General features: G+C 36.5%; 1 protein-coding gene across 1 annotated transcript; it reads right to left on the bottom strand.

Moving 5' to 3' along the window:
• Window positions 1-17,106: 17,106 nt before the first annotated feature.
• LOC117687660 (uncharacterized) lies at window positions 17,107-19,135 on the bottom strand. Its single transcript, XM_034464538.2, has 2 exons — window positions 18,974-19,135; window positions 17,107-18,217 (listed from the first exon to the last, which is right to left on the bottom strand). Exon 2 carries the CDS (start codon window positions 18,058-18,060, stop codon window positions 17,107-17,109), a length of 954 nt encoding a protein of 317 aa, XP_034320429.2. The 5' UTR covers window positions 18,061-18,217; window positions 18,974-19,135.
• Window positions 19,136-21,257: the final 2,122 nt, after the last annotated feature.

The raw sequence follows: 21,257 nt of genomic DNA, 5'->3' as shown, positions 1-21,257 counted from the left end.
ACATATGACGTCATTTCCTTCTCTGAATTTGTCCGACAATTTACGAAAACTGTCGAGCGCAAAAGAATGTTAACTATGACGTCACAAAGATCTTGCGTTTTAATTTCCCGCGATACATTTAGAGGTGGATCAAGCATATGTACTGGATCATGTAGGAAGTACTCAGTATCAGTGTTAACGGTGACTCTTTGGCTGATTAGTTTTGTTTTGATGATTTTTTTTTTGCTTAGTAAATACACATGCAAGTTCCATGCTAAATTTATTGTCATATTGATCCAGTCATATATGCATACGTTAGGTAGGTGACAAAAAATTATTAAGAAAGAAAAGTCTAATCATTATTAGATCTACGTGCAGCCACGTCATTTTGTAATGAATAGATAAATGAAAAGAATTTAACTGTTAAAATATCTACCGGTACATGTATTTGTTATATAGTTGCATATGTGGTCAAATAATATTGGATATCACACACTAAGAAAGGGGTGAGGGCACATGTCTACAACGCTTATATAGCGTACAAAAATTAAAAAGATTTAAAACAAAATTAATGTCACTGAGGAAAATAATTAAAACACGGGTTACAACAAGGAACAAAATGAGAAATAACAAACAAAATTTATTTTTACTGATTTTAATGATCATTATTAAAAGGTAAAGAAAAGATAAAACATAATTGTATCTACATAAAAAAACAAGAGGCCGATTGGCCTTAACGGTCACCTGAGTAGCATATATCCAATACACAAACTTGTCATGGAGTCTCATATATGCATCTAATTAATTAGGTTTCATACTGAAGTAGAAAAATTATAAATTTGTAATGACAACCACATTTAATTAAAAAAGAACTGTGAAACCTATAATTTTGGTGAAAAACTAAAAGATCTGGTCTACAAAATAATGAATTCAGTTTTCCTTTTAGGTGTGTGGGAGTAAAGAAGATAATTTTTTAACGTTAAAACGTAAGCCCTAGAGTCAAAACCCATACCCCAGGGGACATAAAAATTAAAATTTCAGTAGAGAACTTCCTGGTAAACATAATTATTAGTCGTTTTTTTTATACAGATGTGTGAGAATAGAGAAGAAGATTTTTAAACATTATATGCATTAACACTTTATTGCCATATTGCCCCCCCCCCCCCCCTCATGTCCTGAACCCCTGACCCAGGGGCCATGAATTTCACAATTTAGGTAAAGGAGATTGTGGATATCATAACCATGTATTCAGTTTTTTGCCTACATGTGTGGGAGTAGAGAAGAAGATTTTTTAATATTTAACTAATTTTTACTATATGGCCATATTGGCCCCACCCTAGAGCATGAACCCCTGACCCAGGGGTCATGAATTTCACAATTTAGGTAGAGGGCTTCATGGACATCATAATCATGCATTTAGTTTTTAACAAATATATATGATAGTAGAGAAGAAGATTTTCTAAGATTTAATACATTTTTACTATATGGCCATATTGGCCCCACCCTAGAGCCTGAACCCCTGACCCAGGGGTCATGAATTTCACAATTAAGGTAGAGGGCTTCATGGACATCATAACCATGCATTTAATTTTTAACAAATATATATGATAGTAGAGAAGAAGATTTTCTAAGATTTAATACATTTTTACTATTTGGCCATATTGGCCCCACCCTAGAGCCTGAACCCCTGACCCAGGGGTCATGAATTTCACAATTTAGGAAGAGGGCTTCATGGACATCATAATCATGCATTTAGTTTTTAACAAATATATATGGTAGTAGAGAAGAAGATTTTCTAAGATTTAATACATTTTTACTATATGGCCATATTGGCCCCAACCTAGAGCCAGAACCCCTGACCCAGGGGCCATAAATTTCACAATTTTGGTAGAGGGCCTCATGGACATCATAACCATGCATTCATTTTTTTCCTCACATGTGTGGAAGTAGAGAAGAAGATTTTTGAAAATTTGGCTTTTTTTGCATATTTGGCCCCGCCCGTGGCACCCCAGGGGTGGTAGAGCCATAAATTTCACAATTTAGATTCTTCTTACCATAGAGATGCTTCACACCAAAAATGGTAACGATTGGCCTGGTAGTTTTCAAGAAGAAGTTAAAAATGTAAAATTGTTAACGCACGACGCACAACGCACGACGCACAACGCACGACGACGGACGAAGACCAATTGCAATAGGTCACCTGAGTGACTCAGGTGACCTAAAAACAGCGTTGTGTTTATCAAAATATTTTAATACAATGTAAGTCTGTTTAACATTTTATTAATGCTCAGTGGTAGTTTGTTTAAGTGTATAAGACTAGGAAGGGGCCAATGGAATAAAAGTTTGATAATTTCGGGTTCCTTGCGGTGGTAAAAGTTTTCGAGACAAAGCCAAAGTTTTTTGGTTAGGGCAAGTCCACGGGTTGCATTTAACAATGATGACAGATGTGTGGTTCCTTCTGCACTCGCCCCAACGGTCACACCGTAAAACATATTATTAATAAAGTGTTTTAAATTATCACACACGTAGTCATGCTGTTTTGAAAATAAACTACAAAATGTACATAATTAAGCAATGATCCACATTTGAAGTTAGAGAAATTGTATTTACACGAGGCTGACATGATGTAGAACTCTTTTGTATTGAAGACCAAGAAAATTAATTATTTTCATGTCACAGCATCTATTCCGGTTTGGTTTACATACAATATATACAGTGCTCTGAATAAAACGCTGGTTTATGCCTTTCTGTTACTCAAGTAATCGACTGAACCAAAATAACGTTTAGGTTCACATGTCAATCTAAAGAATATTACATTTATGCATAAATATACTATTTTTTATTTAAGCACACAGTAGGCCAATTCATTTAATTTTGTAATCCTACAAATTTTCTCTTATCAAAATAGAATGATGTCAATTATTTGTATCAAGGACCCCGCCCCCTCCTTCTTATTATCATCCACTAATATGAAAAATGTCCAGATTATCTGTTTTGAAACGCCCCCTCTACCGCTTCAGGTTTCAATACACATCCCAAAATTGAAAGTCTACGGAAATTTTGCATTGCATCAGCCATTAGTAGGCCCGGATGATAACATTAAAAAATTGTGCGAGGTAATGTAAACATTTCCCATTATAAATCTCCATAAGAAAATTGTTTTGGTTCCTGTGAAATTTTATGAGTGAAAAGGGATAATTGCTCAGTGAAGATATCTTTGATATATTTCCTTTCATCGATTTCAATTGTATTTCTTTCACAGGTATGTGTATTTTTATTAAAAAACATAAAAAAAAATGATGGAAGCAATAACTTGTGACAGACTATAGTATATCATTGCAAGTATATATTTTGATACAAACTCTCAATGACCTGGATCAGCCAAAGCGTGCCCACCACCTTACCCTCGTTTTTGCTTTGTTGGGCCTAATAAAATGTCGAAAATGAAAGTAGGTTTTTAATTAATTAATTTTACAATAATTACTTATCGGGTAAAATTCAATTATAGTTTATGGACATCATATCACACTTGTTAAAATACCAATTTGGCAAAGGTGTAAGCAGTTACTCTGGTGCAGGCATTTTTTAGTTTATTGACAAAATGTAGTATATATATTCCTACATGTAACAAATGTTAAAGTGGCAATAACTTTATATTTTTTTTCTTCAAATTCTGGTAAGCGATTAAGACATTGATAAATGTATTCTCATAAACTTTTGGTCTTTCAACAGGAAAACAAAATGTTACAAATGCCACCCCCCCCCCCCAAAAAAAGCTATTCTAATCGCCCATTCTAATATTTAGTTTTTAATGTATTAATCGGTGAACTTTGTTTTCATTATTAATTTATTTCATCTTTATATTACTTAACGTATATATACTCCAAGTAAACATTTTAAAAAAAAAAAAAGGGGGGGGGGTGTTCTGTGTCTGAACAAACGACTTGTCACTGGTACATACAGCTGTTGGATTGAAACAACTTACCCCCTCCTCCCTTACCTGAACTAAGTTACAACAGTTTTTTCTTCAACACTTTACATATACACGAATGACATGATTTTGAAGGTTTGTTTTCGGGTCAGCCATTTTACATAGTTGATTTTTAAAAATATCGCGTTTTATCTCACCTAAATTGTCACGGGGATGATATATGGAAGAAGTAGACTACATTTAGAATATATGATATGACAAACCTTTTGTTTCACGGGGAACAATTATCTAAACGGATAGAAATAAACTTTCCTTTCCTCTTCCCAAATCTGTCTATCGTCTGTTCGACATACGTCACGGCGATGCTTAGACGTTTCGCCACATGGCAATTTCGACCCCAAATGGTTTCGGCCCCAGATAATGAATTTACCGGTTTTCAAAAATAGAAAAAAGCTGTTCGAATTTTTAGTTTTAAATGTATTAATCGGTCAACTTAGTTTTCATCATTACTTTATTTCATCTTTATACTACTTAACGTATATGTACTCGAAGTAAACATTTTTTAAAGTAAGGGGGTGGGTGGAGGGATCTGGGGGGGGGGGGGGTAAAATTGATTTGAGACCACGGATGACTTCTAAAGCAATCCTGTATTTCTACATATTTTGCAGAAATGTTTGCCAGAACAACTCAAGTGAATTTACTGGTCAGTTTTACTGTATACATGTGCTTTGTTTTATTAATTCATGTTAAATTTCATATCATGCGTTTGTGAAATAAAATTTGAATTATCTTTTGGACGGCAATCCTGCTATCTGTAGCATTTCTGTTGAGTCACGATGAAGTGTGTTTGTTTTATAACAGAATGTCTGATTCTGACTGACACCGGAAATCGTGTTTATTTCAACAGCCAAAACATCGCACTTGTTGAACTGAACACAAGCACATAACAACATGTCAAGGACATTCGGTACACGCACTTTTGCACAAAATAAAATAATCAATGAAAGCAAAATATATACGGTAAAAATCGAATGACATAATGGTTTTTTTTTATGAATTGCCGCTAGAAATGTTATTCGCATTATAGACACAATCAATTAAAGAAACAGCATACATTAAACATATATAACAGGCACGTAGCATCGTTTTTGAAAGTGGGGGGGGGGGGGCCAGACTCATCCAAAAATCTTGACAAGCCAAAAAAAAAAAAAAAAAAAACAAGGAAAAAAGTAAGTTACTTTCCAAAATCCTGAAAATCCTAAACGGGGGGGGGGGGGGGGGGGGGGGGGCGGGGAGAAGAAAGAAAAACTTACTTTTAACTTCATTGGACTTATTTTCAATCCAAAATTTTCATGATCCCTTAAAAGTGGAGGGGGGGGGGGGGCAACTCCATCTTCATTCAATTATTTGTATGTAAATTTAAGAAAAATCTTTGCTGCCCAAAAAAGTGGGGGGGGGGGGGCCAGGCCCCCCCTGGCCCCCCTGATGCTACGTGCCTGTATAAGCAGCAATCACCAAGATATTATAATTTTCAACTTTTAACCCAAGGTGTGTTATTTTGTTTGCACCCACCCTCCTCCCGGAGGAAGGGGTGGGGGGGGGGGGGGGGGTACAGAGGCGGATCCAGCAATTGGAAAAGGAGGGGGGGGGTTCCAATTGATTAACATCATTGCGTACAAAAATCATTATTTGTCAATAAACAAGGCCTTTTGAACGTTCTCCATGCCTAAATTAAAAAAAGTTATTTCGTCAATATCTATTTCATATCTATTTTAATATCAGAGTGCACTGTATTTATTAAGCGTTTTTGGTTTAGGTTAGGAAGATTTGTATAATTTCTAGCCTTAAAAAAACAAGTCTACAGCCATGAGAACGTGCGTCTGTGCTAAATAGAAAGAAACACTTAGAAAGAAAAAATAATTCAGACTAATTACGACAAGCTATAATTATAAAAAGGAATTTTTTTTTTTTGGGGGGGGGGGGTATTTTTTTATGTTTTTGATGAGTACATTCTGAACTATTTATCGATTTTGATTTCTATCGATTGCCTTCTTAAAGAAAGGTCTAAATGATAGGATATGACAAAAAATTAAATTGGAATAGTTTATTTGCTGAATAGATGGAACATGTGTAATACAATTGTACAAGCAATATAGTCGTCCCAGGGAATTTAATTGATGTTACCTCTGTAATGGGTGCGCCACATCATTCGGCACTAGTACAGATGCGATCAAATTCAGGAAAGTTTTGAAAAGTTGTGCATTTTCATAATGGTTTACATATAAACCCCTTACACGGTATTTTTGAAACATAACCTCCGATTCTCGGAAACAAAACAAAAAAGGCTTTCTTTTGTGTTTCATGTGGGTATGAACGTATCTAGCATTCCAGAAAAATAACATAACCCGCATAAGCGGGTTTAATTTTCTCTGTATTTTTCTTTCTTATTTTTTTTTTTAGTATGAAACGAAGTAAAACTTTTTTATTATAATTACTTTAGTTAACTAAACAATACATTTGAAAGCAGCTTTTAAAAGTAAAAGGAATGTTTGTACTTGTACTTGAACGCCGTTTTACTCGATGGCTTGTCAGTTCAAACTGTATGTTTTCTCATGGAAGTGAACAGCGGATGCTGAAGGAGAGTACTTTTTTCGATTAAAAAATAGTTAGGGTTTTTCATATCAGAAATACATGTAAATTACGGTACGTTGTGAGAAAATCTTTAGATAAGCAATTCTTAAAGCATTCATTTGATATAATTACAGTATTTATATTACAAATGGGAAAAATTGCCTTTAAATATGCATTAGAAGTTTTCAAAAAAATTCATATGTCCCAGAGAAAGGGGGGGGGTCCGACCCCCGGAACCCCCTCTCTGGATCCGCCAATGGGGTATGAGGTCTATTTTTGGTAGCTTTACTACACTGCTTTAATAAGTTGTTTTTTTTTTAAACTAAAACAACGCCATCGTTTAAAAATCGTCAGCGTAAGACACGTCCTTTACTTCCTATAATTAGGCAACTTCAAAACAAAGAAATGTTTGCAGGCTTCAGGATCGGGGCGGATTAGGGGAGGGGGGGGGGTGGATGGGGCCTGCCCTCCCCCACACTTATGTGGTATTTCTTACTTATCAACAATGCATGCGTAAGCAAGAGAGAGAGAGAGAGAGAGAGAGAGAGAGAGAGAGAGAGAGAGAGAGAGAGAACACATGTACAAGATCAACCCTGACTCTTAATACAAATGTGAAGTATGGGGGTTCGAAACTGGGGAGCATTTTAAATTTAATATTCTAATAAAACACATAATTTCCGCTGAGTACTATTTGGAGTATGCTCCAAAAGCTGGTGGAGGAAGTATTTACGTCTCTAGAGGAAGACAGAGCACGGAAATTCATGTAAAAAGTCCTGACATGTAGACAAACTGTACGTGTATTCACATCAATTATTTCTCAACAAAATATAACACATTATTTACATGTATATTATGCCCTTTATCATCTGCAAGCATGGAGATGTGTCTGCATCTATAACTGGTGAAATTCTCTTTCTATCTCTCTATCCCTCTCTCTCTCTCTTTTTTTCTCTCTCTCTCATAATTTTTAGCTTCTATCATGCGTGTTTTAATTAATTAAAGTACTATCATTATTTTACATAAACAAGCTTAATTTTTATAAAATGTAAAATAAATACCCAGGTTCCAAAGCAGAATATATATTACATCGATCATACTTAATTTCTTTCCATAAATGTTTACTTAAGAGAGAGAGAGAGAGAGAGAGAGAGAGAGAGAGAGAGAGAGAGAGAGAGAGAGAGAATTACAGACCATTAATTACCTCGTTCTTTTAAAAGTTGTTTATATTTACGCTCCCTACCCTCTTTTCCACAAACATTTGACATAAACACAGTTTGTTGATAAATTCCCCAATAACACTGGATTTATCGTCTTTGTTGCTCAAAAGTTCATCAGTGTTTAAATGTAACCGTACACGCCTAATTAAGTGTATCAAATACGACAGACCAACAAAAAGTACAAAAGCCACCCCACGTGCTGAACCTATACACTTCTATTCAATCAAGTCATCGCCTTTCATGTATGCATGTTTTAGACTTTCCAGATCTGTTCCAGCTCGCCCATTCTTTCCACAAATTGTTTATAAAATAGTTTTTCGGAATTTCATAAGTTAAAGTGACAAACACTTATAAATACACGTGTCTTCACCACATTAAAATTGCTTAGTAAGTTCACACGCACCGTTGTATTTTGTGATGCGATTTTTATAAACCATAATCTTTGAAATAATTAATTAAACATAAGCATTATTCACATTTTTTTCTCAAAATGTAAGATTGCATGTAACTTTCAATAAGACATCTGCGTTATTTATGTCCAATTTTTGGCACTAATCGATAGTACAGCGCCGATAGATGTAGCTTATACTCGTTGAGTAGTAAGATTTTTACATGGTGTCTTAATTTAATTTCCATATTATCGATGTAACACAACGAATGAATACATGTATCTCTCTCTCTCTCTCTCTCTCTCTCTCTCTCTCTCTCTCTCTCTCTCTCTCTCTCTCTCTCTATGAACATGAATACAAATATCGGCCAAGTGATTATCTATTTAAAAAAATTAAATACATGTAATAGTCGTTTATAGAGTGCATGCAGTTGCATACGTTAATCTGAAGTTTTAATAAATTTCGCGATTCTAAGATTTTTTTATTGCTGTACATTGTACATTGTAACAAACACACATTAACATTGACTTCAGTATCATCGAAATTTTTTTCTTGTATAAAAAAGAAAAGATGAAATAGTATCATTTGAGTTTACATCTAATGCCCTTTAACATGCATTTTTATTACTTACTGATAATTCTTGATTACTTTCTATATTTCCAAGTAAGATTGCTATTTTTTAACTTTAGAATAGGTTTTTATTATTCTAAATGGTCTTGATATTTCGAAATGAAAAGAAATGAACCTTGTACAAAATAATTCTAAATTACACAGCATTTTTGACACTAAAGAAAAAGCCAAAATTTTACATAGACATTAGCTGTTCTATGAAAATTAAAGATTAAAAAAAAAACAACAACAATCGTATAGATCAACCACAAAAAAGATAACTATGGCAGCTTGTATTATAATAACCATGGAAGAGTCGTGACAACACTAGCTATTATAACCAATTTGATTCAGAGTACTATCATGTCATCTAAAAATATTTACAGGACATGTCATAACTTGGTGTTAAAAGGGAGATAACTCAAATTATCAATCTCTTCAGCTATAGGCATTTTCATAACTAACCCCCCCCCCTCTCTCTCTCTCTCTCTCTCTCTCTCTCTCTCTCTCTCTCTCGTTAAATGTGTTGTCATGATAATCAGTCCCTCTACATCTATCCTCCCACCACGCATTATTCACAACCTTTCACCTCGCATGTTTTATCATTAAAACACGGCGATAAAGCTCTGCCATTCGTTCAACTGTACTTGAGATCATGAGCGTGATAAGTTTTCATACATACATGAACTCGAATAGGTTTCGAGTCCCGTGATCAGGTAATATAAATAGTAGAACCATGCGGTGACGTGGCGCTCTAGACTCGCTCGTTAGTTGTATGTGTTTTAAATGAGGTAAAATGGCAGATAGAAATGAATACGATGATTTAGGACTATCGAACGAAGAGGCAGTTTCATTATTTTCCTTCCTTACTAAAGAAAGCGATAGAAAAACAGAGTTGACATAACGGGGCTTACTCAGAAACTTGCCAAAAAAAAAATCCCACCACGGTGAGCAGTGCTGCGCATGTGGCAGGGACCGGACCAGCATTTGAAATTAAGCACGAGGGGCGAGGTCCCAAAAGTTGGCTGAATTTGTAGAACTGTTTCAGGAGGGACATGTAGCGAAGGCCGCGCTCGTTATTGACGAGGAGAAAGCCGTTTACAACAAAGAAACAAAGAAACAAAGTCCTTAAGGTGGACTACCACACCTGGTAAAAGTCACTCAAATCAAAAGAAAATTATTTAATTACGAAAGGTATGATGATAAATAAACTGTACGTATATGTCAAATAAGCGAAAAAATGTGGGAGGGCGTATTTTGTTTAGCGGGTGGGGGATCCAATGCCTTTTTTGGGGGGTGGGGGGTAGCTTTGTTTTACTTATTTGATAAGGTTTTTTTCAGGGGAAATATACGCAACCACTCCACCTGTAGACCCGCGCATGAAATGTATTACATGAGGAATTCTTTTAAAAGTAAAATGGAAATTAAGTGTTCAAACAGCTGTACCCTGCTAGATGTAAGTGTAGGTGTCCCTGACAATGCGTTATTTCTTGATTTGCATCTTATGTAGAATAAAGTGCATATATTTATTGATATTTTTGAAATTATGATCGATGTACTTCAACCACGCCATCATTTAAACCTGACTTTGAGCTTTGGAGGACCTTTATCGTGCCAGCGCCTACTAAGACATGTCCGTCACTTCCTATAGTAAGCTTAAGCCACCAAGGAAATCGATTTTTTTACATGCATTTTTTTTTTAATTTACCAACCATTAAGGAATTAATTTTAGAAAAAAATCCAGACATTTTTCAAATTTCATGTTTTTCACAAAAGTTTTCAAGGGGATACCCATTTCTGAGAGGTTATAACAAACAACTAGCAAGTAAACATATACTTTTTCTTATTTATAATGTATTGTTAGGATGTATATATATTTATATATATATAATCTAAACTGGGTTAGCCATGATTGAGCCCAATTAATGCTAACTATAGGACTACCTTAAGAGAATTAACAAGCCGCAGAATTAAACTATCGTCCCTACTAATGGAAAATCGACGCCTTGTTATTTGTATAAAGAAGTTTCTGTTAACATTTTTATCAAAAACCTAAGAAGTCCGAGAAAGATAACTCTTCCTTTTCATGCCGTTTTATTTTTAATTTATTTTATATTTTATCTCTGTTTATTCTTTTAGACATTGCAGAAATACTTGACAGGCTTTCACTGATTTAGAACTTTTCGTTTTTCAGTCCACAAATTCACGGCAATTAATTAATTTCTGATCACATGCAACACAGAACAACAGGAGAATGTGCATCAGTTGTTTGAATGGAAGTCCAAGTAGCCGCAAACACTTTAAATTAGCCGCTTCCAAGTTCAAGTTTGTTCACATTGCGTTATGAAATGCATGCTCAATTATTCAGTCAGACAAAGTTATCTGTACAAATCAAAGTAAATTCATCCGCTCAATCAAATGTATATAGTATATTTGTATGTAATAAGATTTCAAAGTGACATATAGGTACAATAAGCCGGATGTAATTCGATAATGGAATCACTACTCTACAGTACGGACTGAATTGTTGTAGGCTTATGGAAACATGTTTACATATAGGAAATCACTTTTCTACAGTACGGACTTAATTGTTATAGACTGTTTCGACTGAGTAGGGAATATACACTCTCAGTGAATGCCTAGATATTTATCAATAGTATTATAGAAACCTTTTTTTACAAAATAAGAAAACCCGTACATGTCTTACCTTTAGAACAGCGCTCTTAAAATAATTCCTATCGCTTGATATCAGGTACTAAAATATATATATAACTGTCTTAAAAGGTATGACTATATAAGGCGTTGTTACTTAACACAGCCGAGAACATAATGTTATGGTCTTCAATATGCCTCATACATATATTGCGGGCCGTTTTAATCAGGGTGAACCTTCATTGTTTTGTAGGGATTTAAACAGTATAAAAGAGTATACAATGACTGGTGATTTAAAGGTAATTCAACAATACACGTACCACGGCCATTGATAGATTGAAGCTGATATGTAATATGACAACAATTATCCCCCACACACAGATATCTATTTATCAGCAGATGTTCTGCATTGAGATGGGTCCTTAGACTTGTCGGGAATTAAAAAAAAAATCAAGTGTTGAATATCGCAAAAAACACTAAACGTAGGGGACATGTTTACATATGGTAAAACACTACAGTTCTCACTAATTATTGTAAACTTGTTTTAACCATTAATTGTGTGACCAAGTAGACACGAAAGACATTTCCATATTTATTGGATGAAAAAGGTGGCAGGATAACAATCTGCAATATAAACAAGAACACAATAAGTAATACAATAGCTATATACAAGGTACATATACCTTCGTAAGTGAACACAATTATGTGATAAATTGTACAATAAACATTCATTTTCACAAGAAACAAGTTTCAGTTAAGAATTTCTTGTCAAGTGTGCAACTAAAATAAACGGTCATCACCTGTCTAATTGAACCTACTCATGACAACATTACATTGCATCTACATGTATTAACAGCACTATACATGTTCCGGTAGATCAAAAGATACATAGGTGGAACAACATCCTAAACCAGATCTTTTACAAGAAGTTTACTGAATCAAAACATTATGACTAGATCTATGTTCCATACATTTGCACAAATGATGGGTTACTTAATGATGTGCACACACATGTACAAAATATCATATTACAAATTAAACTGTGAACACTGATGCCTTCAAATACATCTCGATGATATGGGTACCTAAAACTAGTTCAAATGAGTGCAAATATGCAAAATACGTATTAAAGTAACAACATGCAACTGATACACAAATCAGAATAGACCTACTCTACAAATCTATGCAATAACTGTATCATACTTCAAATATCATGACCATAAACTCGAGAAAATAACACGGGTGTAATACTGTTGTGTACACGTGATCGACCGTGAATATAGACTGCAGGTTTACATTGACAGATTAAATATATAAAAATAGTGTTGCAGTAAGTTATGTATGAATAACAATAATAACCAACAACATGTAATGTATTACCTATAAATTCAGCAAATATATCTGTTGAAGAACAATAGTTGTGCCAGCGTTCTTTTTTACCGCTTTTTCCGGCGTATAATAGAAAACAAAACCGGAGCTACAGAAATAGGAAGAAATCCGGAATACATTCTAATATTATAAAAATATGTGACTCGCTCACATACTCCCCTGCTAAAACAGGTAACGTCCTCGTTACTGTAGCAAAAATGTAATAATCAACTATGTTACACAAAATGAGCCTCATCAAAGTCAGAATCAGCATCCCTTGACTAGATAGAGTGTAGAGCCTTTGTTACAGTGAAAAAAACTTAAAGCACCCAGAAAATTTTGTAAAAAAAATATTGTTCAGCAGAAAAAAACTTAAAAATGCAAAGTACAGCAAAAACAGTCATCCATAAACCAGAGATGTCAGTACACCTATTCATATATACATGCATGTAAAACACAACTAGGTTACAGGATAGATCTAACATATTTCACAGGGTAGATCTTGGTTCATGATGTACATTGGTATGTTTCCCTAGGGTAGAACGGGTGGATCTTCTTAGTTCGCGGTATCCATTGTATCCAAGAGCGGATGGAAGATCATCTTCGTCAGAACTGTCACTTTGCTCTCTGACACGAAGCGGTTGTAGATTCGTCCTATTTTCAACCCGACGTGGTCCAGACTTGGCAAGAGGTTCAATTAAGTAGATGTGTCTCTCAGGGTCTAGGCATTTCACAACCACAAACGGAGAGGAATTCCACTTATCCTGTATTCTGTTTCGCCCCTGGACTCGGTTTCTTGTCAACACTTGAGTTCCATTTTCTAGTAGCTGTTGAGAAGACTTGGGCTTCACCTTGTGTGCTGCTTCACGCGAAATAGCTTCTTTCTGAAGGCGCTCCCCTGCTTTTCTGTATGCCATCTTCATTTTTTCTAGATGTTGGGTGACATACTGGAAATGGTTGTCTTTCTGTCCCTCCTCATCCAGGTCTAAAAGTGAGTCTATTGGGAGCCTTGGGTGTCTACCCATCATCAAATAAAACGGTGTGAACCCGGTGGAAGCATGGACAGTGGAGTTGTATGTAAACAACAACTCCGGTAGAAGTTGCGGCCATTGTCGTTTCTGTTCTGGTAGGAGGGTCCTGAGTAAGTCGTGCAATGTTCTATTAAACCTCTCGCATTGGCCGTTTCCTTGAGGGTGGTAAGGCGTAGTTCGGCTTTTCTTCAAACTGTAGATCTTACAGAGTTCAGCAACTAATTCTGACTCAAAGTTCCTCCCTTGATCAGAGTGTAAACGCTGTGGTACACCATAGTGCATAAACCATGACATCACGAGAGTTTTTGCTGTAGTTGCTGCAGTCTGATCACGAGTAGGGATAGCTACGGTGAACTTTGAAAACACATCTGTCATCACTAGTACGTTTTCTCGCCCATCACTTGCTGGCTCCAAAAGAGTGAAGTCCATTGCTAGAATTTCATTCGGTTCATTAGCTAACAAGTGGTTCATAGGGACAGACACGCGAGGTGATGGCATTTTGGCAACATTGCAACGTTTACATGTTTTGCAGTATTCTTCAACATCCTTGCGCATTCCAGTCCAATAAAATCTGGAACAGACCAAGTTTGTGGTTCTTTCTATTCCTTGATGCCCTTGTTGGTCATGGAGCATCTCCAACACTTGCTTTTGCAGTATATCTGGTACAATGAGCTGTTGTAATTCGCCAAGGTGTGGGTCAGTCACTTTTCGAAACAGTAGTCCACCCGTAAGGAAAATGCGATCCCTCTGCCTCAGCATGGCAATAACTTTGGGAGATTCTCCACCTCTTTCTTTGGCAGAAGGTGTCCGTCCACTTTTAAAGTACACAAGAAACTGTTTAATGGTACTGTCACTTTCTTGTATGGAAATAATATCTTTCCGACTGTATCTTGGTAATGTATGAATTGCTCCACAGAACACAGAGAGTGTGTCTTGTTCACATGTGTTCCGTTGTTTGTCTACTTCTTCCTCTTGCAATGTTATAGCGTTCTGATAGGCGGTCACCTGGAGTGTAGGTGGAATTTCTGTTGTGGTCTTTGGCAACCTTGATAAAGCATCTGCAGCCTGATTCAGTTTTCCAGAGCGATATTCTATGGTGAAGTTGAATTGAGCCAATTGGGCAGCCCATCTTTGCTCCACAGCTCCGAGCTTTGCACTGGTTTGCAAGTAAGATAAAGGGTTGTTATCTGTAATGACCTTAAACTTGGAACCAAGCAAGTAGTCTCTGAATTTCTCTGTTACAGCCCATTTGACTGCTAACAGTTCTAATTTAGCCGAACTATAGTTGGAATCGTTCCGTTCACTGGGTCGAAGAGTCCGACTTGCATAGGCTATCACACGTAGAACATCATTCTGCTTCTGCATTAGCACTGCACCAAGTCCTTGGAGGCTGGCGTCGGTCTCAAGGATAAATTCTGATTTGTAATCTGCGTATCCTAAAACGGGGGAGGAGGTCAGTTTCTCCTTCAACTTGTCAAATGCCTCTTTGCAATCTTGTGTCCATGATGCCTGTAGCTTACAGTTAGCTTTAGGTGTAGTCTTTTCCTTGTTACACACTCCTATCAAGTGGTAGAGTGGTCCTGCCACTTGTGCAAACTTGGGTACAAACCTCCGGTAGTAGCTTGCAAACCCAAGGAAGGAACGAAGGTCTTTTACAGTGTTTGACTTTGGCCAAGTCTCCACTACGTTTACTTTTTCGGGGTCCGTGGCTATACCCTTAGCTGAGATTACATAGCCCAGGTATCTAACTTGATCCTTAAAAAAATGACACTTTCGCCCTTTTAGCTTTAAGTTATGTTCTTCCAATCTTCCCAATACCTTATCCAAGCGAGTCAAATGTTCCTCCAATGTTGATGAATATATAATCAAGTCATCAAGGTATACGAGCAAGATTTGGAAAACAGAGTCATTGAAAATATTCTGCATCAACCGCTGAAACGTAGCCGGGCTGTTACACAGGCCGAAGGGCATTCGAGTGAACTCGTACAGTCCAAAAGGTGTGCTGAATGCTGTTTTATGTTGGTCATCTGGGTGCATTGCGATTTGGTGATACCCACTAGCTAGGTCCAACGTTGTAAAATATTTCGCACCAAGCAAGGCATCCAAGGATTCGTCTATCCGAGGTAGTGGGAACGCATCCCGTACTGTCTTCAAATTTAATTTTCTATAATCCACGCACAGGCGAATGGAACTGTCCTTCTTCCGGACTACCACAATAGGCGCAGCATAGGGACTTGTGCTTTCTTTAATGATGCCCTTGTGTAAGAGATCCTGTATGTGGTTTTTCACTTCTTCAAATTGACTCGGTGGGATCCGTCTGTATGGTTGAGCTATTGGCTGGTCATCTGACAGCTGGATACGGTGCTGTGTTTTGGTCGTATAGCCAAGGTCTAGGTCGTCAGATATGAAAACATTTCTGTGTTTTTCCATCAGGTGTCGGATTTTCTGTTTTTCACTTTCATTGATATCTAGTTCCTCCAGGAAATCCATAGGGACAGGGTCATTCTCTTTTACCTCCTCGAAATCAGCTTTCAAGACGACAGTCTCTTCATTCTCACCAGTCTGAAAAAACTCTATCTCTGAATCTCTATCAAAAACACAGTTCACCTCCCTTATGATTCCAATCCTCATGTTCGGTTTCAACCAAAGGTCTGTTGGTTTGAGGTTAGCTATCCTGACTGGAAATAAGTTCTTAGAAGTTGTAGACACAGAGTTTATGACCATTACTTCTGCATTAACTGAGAGTGGTTCAATGTTCACAACTTTATCAGACAGAGTTTTCTGTGTCGGCCCAACCACATTCACAACACTCACGGAATTTGCAGGAACACACACTTCACTTCTCCCTGCCACTCTGGCAAATCCCTTGACCTCTGACCTCACATGTTTTCCAATGTTCGGCAAGAAACTCTTGAATATCTCCATACATTGCGAAATGATGTTCATCCCCATTAGGCCAGGTTTGTCAATCCTACCATCCTTCTCCGGACAATCCTTGACAATTAGAATGCCCCTGCCCTCAATGGTCTTTTCAAGCAAAGGTATGTATACATCTGTCTCGATATATCCAATATATGGGATATCCAGTCCATTTGCAGCCTTAAGTCTGAGCCAATTACGACCGGACTGTACTTCAAATGTAGGTTTCAAAAATTGGTTAAAAAACGATTCGTTAATTGTTGTTACCATAGATCCAGTGTCTAAAATAAATGGCACAATTATGTCACCAATTTTTAAGTCTATAACTGGACTATCTCCTATCAGTTTCTGTACTAGTGGCGAGCCTTTTTTGTCACTGCCTACAAGTCGGCTCTCAGCCGTAGGCCTGATCCGTTTAAATCCTGAGTGTTAGCTGATGCCTCAGAATCTCTTTGGCGTTTACGACATTCTCTCTTCATGTGGCCTGGTTTCCCGCAATAGTAGCACTGTCTTGTGTTACCAGTTTTCTGACTTTTGTTCTGCGTTTTCAGAAATTCCATTTCCTCTCTCATGTTCTTCATTACAGATTTAAGATCGAGCAGGAGTTTGGACAAGTCGGTTGACTCTGTAGTTTTGGGTACAGACTGAGTGGCCAAAACTGGTACCTCATATTCGTAGTCATTGGTTGTTGCCACTGCGGTGTCCTTTGAGTCCTCAACCAAAAGTGTTGCCTCTTCCCTAATGTCACTAAAGGTAATAGATGGTGTGCTTCGGATTCTTTTCTTCAGCTCTCTTCTCAACCATACCTCTTTGACATTTTCCGCCAACTGGTTTCTCAGGGTCGTGTCGCGATCCGTGATGACTTTTTGATCTCTCTTGCAAACTCGGTCTAGTTTGCACATGAGTTTGTGACAATACTCTTGTAAAGTTTCATCCTCTTGTTTACACTGATAAAAGTCTGAGAGGAGTTCAGATATGGTTCCTCTGTCTCCAAACACTTCCCTGAGGATATCTAAAATATCTTTTGGCTTCTTTTTTTCGGCTGTCGACCTGTAACGCACTTCTTCTCTTGCTGGACCCTCCAGATGGCTGATGATGAAATTCACTTTTTCAATGTCCGACGTTGGTCGTGTCTTCAATGCAAGTTCAATGTCCTCAATAAACTCATCGACGGTTATATCACTGTCCCGTTTCCCCGAAAAGTTATTGATCTTCCTCTCCCTTGGAGTAAATACCACTTTTGGTTCTGCAGCATCTCTGGCCATCACATGGGCCAATTTCAGCTTCAAATCCGCAAGTTCCTTCTCCAAGGATTGTACCTTCTCTTCAGCCATGTCCGGTTTTGAGCTTGTCGTCGCTTACGTCTACCACCTTTCATAGAGTCTTCTTTGGCAATGGAAACTATATCCTACCGGCGACGCCATTTGTGACCAAGTAGACACGAAAGACATTTCCATATTTATTGGATGAAAAAGGTGGCAGGATAACAATCTGCAATATAAACAAGAACACAATAAGTAATACAATAGCTATATACAAGGTACATATACCTTCGTAAGTGAACACAATTATGTGATAAATTGTACAATAAACATTCATTTTCACAAGAAACAAGTTTCAGTTAAGAATTTCTTGTCAAGTGTGCAACTAAAATAAACGGTCATCACCTGTCTAATTGAACCTACTCATGACAACATTACATTGCATCTACATGTATTAACAGCACTATACATGTTCCGGTAGATCAAAAGATACATAGGTGGAACAACATCCTAAACCAGATCTTTTACAAGAAGTTTACTGAATCAAAACATTATGACTAGATCTATGTTCCATACATTTGCACAAATGATGGGTTACTTAATGATGTGCACACACATGTACAAAATATCATATTACAAATTAAACTGTGAACACTGATGCCTTCAAATACATCTCGATGATATGGGTACCTAAAACTAGTTCAAATGAGTGCAAATATGCAAAATACGTATTAAAGTAACAACATGCAACTGATACACAAATCAGAATAGACCTACTCTACAAATCTATGCAATAACTGTATCATACTTCAAATATCATGACCATAAACTCGAGAAAATAACACGGGTGTAATACTGTTGTGTACACGTGATCGACCGTGAATATAGACTGCAGGTTTACATTGACAGATTAAATATATAAAAATAGTGTTGCAGTAAGTTATGTATGAATAACAATAATAACCAACAACATGTAATGTATTACCTATAAATTCAGCAAATATATCTGTTGAAGAACAATAGTTGTGCCAGCGTTCTTTTTTACCGCTTTTTCCGGCGTATAATAGAAAACAAAACCGGAGCTACAGAAATAGGAAGAAATCCGGAATACATTCTAATATTATAAAAATATGTGACTCGCTCACAATTGTTTTTATCATTTGATTTGTTTTATTCCATAGAGTTAAACTTTACATAAAGCGAAACACTACACCTCAAAACGTACTGTTGTAGACAGTTATAGCTGAGAAAGTCAAAACACTCTGTGAATGCTTATACTACTACCTGAAATATCATAGGCCAATTTATATTAACATGAGAAATTGTACACGTCTTACCTTTCTTATAGCATTCCTAAAATCATTTTCATCGCTTGATATCAAGTACTAAAATATATAACTGTCCTAAAAGTATGACACATTACGTGTTGTTACTAAGTGGAGCCGAGAACATCATTTTCTTCTATTTGCTCATACATATCTTGTAAGCCATTTTATTCAGAGCGAACTGTCATTGTTCTGTCGAGATTTAAACCCTTTAAAAGAATATGTAGTGAATGATGATTTAAAGGTAATTCAACAACACACGTACCACGAGGGGGGGGGGGGGGGGCATTGATAGATTGATGATGATATGTAATATGACATGCAGATTTTTTCAGTCAGAAAAATGGATCATCAGACTTTGAATGTCGCCAACAAAAATAAAATTCAACACAATTAACGTCCGTGACATCAATGTCAATGGCTTTAATTCTGTGTGTAGTATAAAGTAGGATACATCTCGACAAAACACACACACACCAAACACACACGTCCTCAACGAGTTGTACAAAAGACAGAGGTGATTGTCAATTCTCCCGTTATGTAGTATAAAGTAAGATATAACTACAACTTAACAAATACATCGTGTCCTAAACACTTGGTGCTAAAGACAGAGGTGATTGTCAATTCTCCCGTTATGTAGTAAGATATATCTACAACTAAACAAACACATCATGTCCTAAACCCTTTGTATCACAGACAGAGGTAATTGTTAACTCTCCTGATATATAGTATAAAGTAACTTATATATACAACTAAACAAACACATCATGTCCTAGACCCTTGGTACCACAGACAGAGGAGATTGTCGATTCTCCCGTTATGTAGTATAAAGTAAGATACTTCTACAACTAAACAAACACATCATGTCCTAGACCCTTGGTACCACAGACAGAGGAGATTGTCGATTCTCCCGTTATGTAGTATAAAGTAAGATACTTCTACAACTAAACAAACACATCATGTCCTAGACCCTTGGTACCACAGACAGAGGCGATTGTTAATTCCCCCGTTATGTAGTATATAGAAAGATATAACTACAACTAGACTCTTGTTGCTATAGCAACAAAAAGGTCTTCCGTTCCTCATGTATTAATCTGCACAAAAAAATCCAGTTATCTTGTAAACAGAAAATGGATACATGTACATTTTGTCTTTCCTCAAAGTTTGGATGTTCAAGTTTTCGTTAGTTATAATATCTCGTTGAAAAAAGGTTTTTATCTAGGGACCGGAAATAAACAAACGGAAGTGATTTAAAAAACGGAAAGTAGATATGTTAGTTCATTTACCAACGTACGTTACTGTTCATAACATTGGGTAAAATGTTTTTAAAAAAGTTAAAAGTTTTAAAAAAGTTCTATTGCTTTTGAACATTTCAAGTATTAACCGGAAGTGACGTAGGACCCAATGAAACCCGTTAAACACATGTTCAATCAATGTCCATTATCTATATAAGTCTTGATCTATCATAGTTTCTTGTGGGTACTTTGTTTTTAAAAAAGAAGGCTACCTGAGATATTTGAGATGTCTCACCGGAAGTAGATCTTTTTTTTTACCATGTGTAGATGACTTTTTGTATTTCTATAGCTAAAATGCTACTTCAATATAGCATTGAATGACTTATTTTTGACGTCGTCGTGTCAATAACTGCCGTCAGGTGAGCAGACAAATTGAATAACGCGCGTTAGCGCGTTATGATAATTTGTCTGCTCACCTGACGGCAGTTATTGACACGACGACGTCAAAAATAAATCATTTAATGCTTATATTTACATTCCCTTACTGAGGAAATCAATTGTTTACTTAAATAAATCGATATTAAGTGCAGATCACGGAGGGAGTGAATAAGTAACAGCAAGAACAGCTGTTTTGTAAAACCGGTTAAAACTGGTTTTCACATAGACTGTTGAGATAAGATCGACGAGCATGAAAATATAATCCATGATA

Source organism: Magallana gigas, chromosome 1 (genome assembly GCF_963853765.1).
Source record: "Magallana gigas chromosome 1, xbMagGiga1.1, whole genome shotgun sequence".
Taxonomy (NCBI): Eukaryota; Metazoa; Mollusca; class Bivalvia; order Ostreida; family Ostreidae; genus Magallana; species Magallana gigas.
This window is presented reverse-complemented; position numbering and strand designations above follow the sequence as displayed.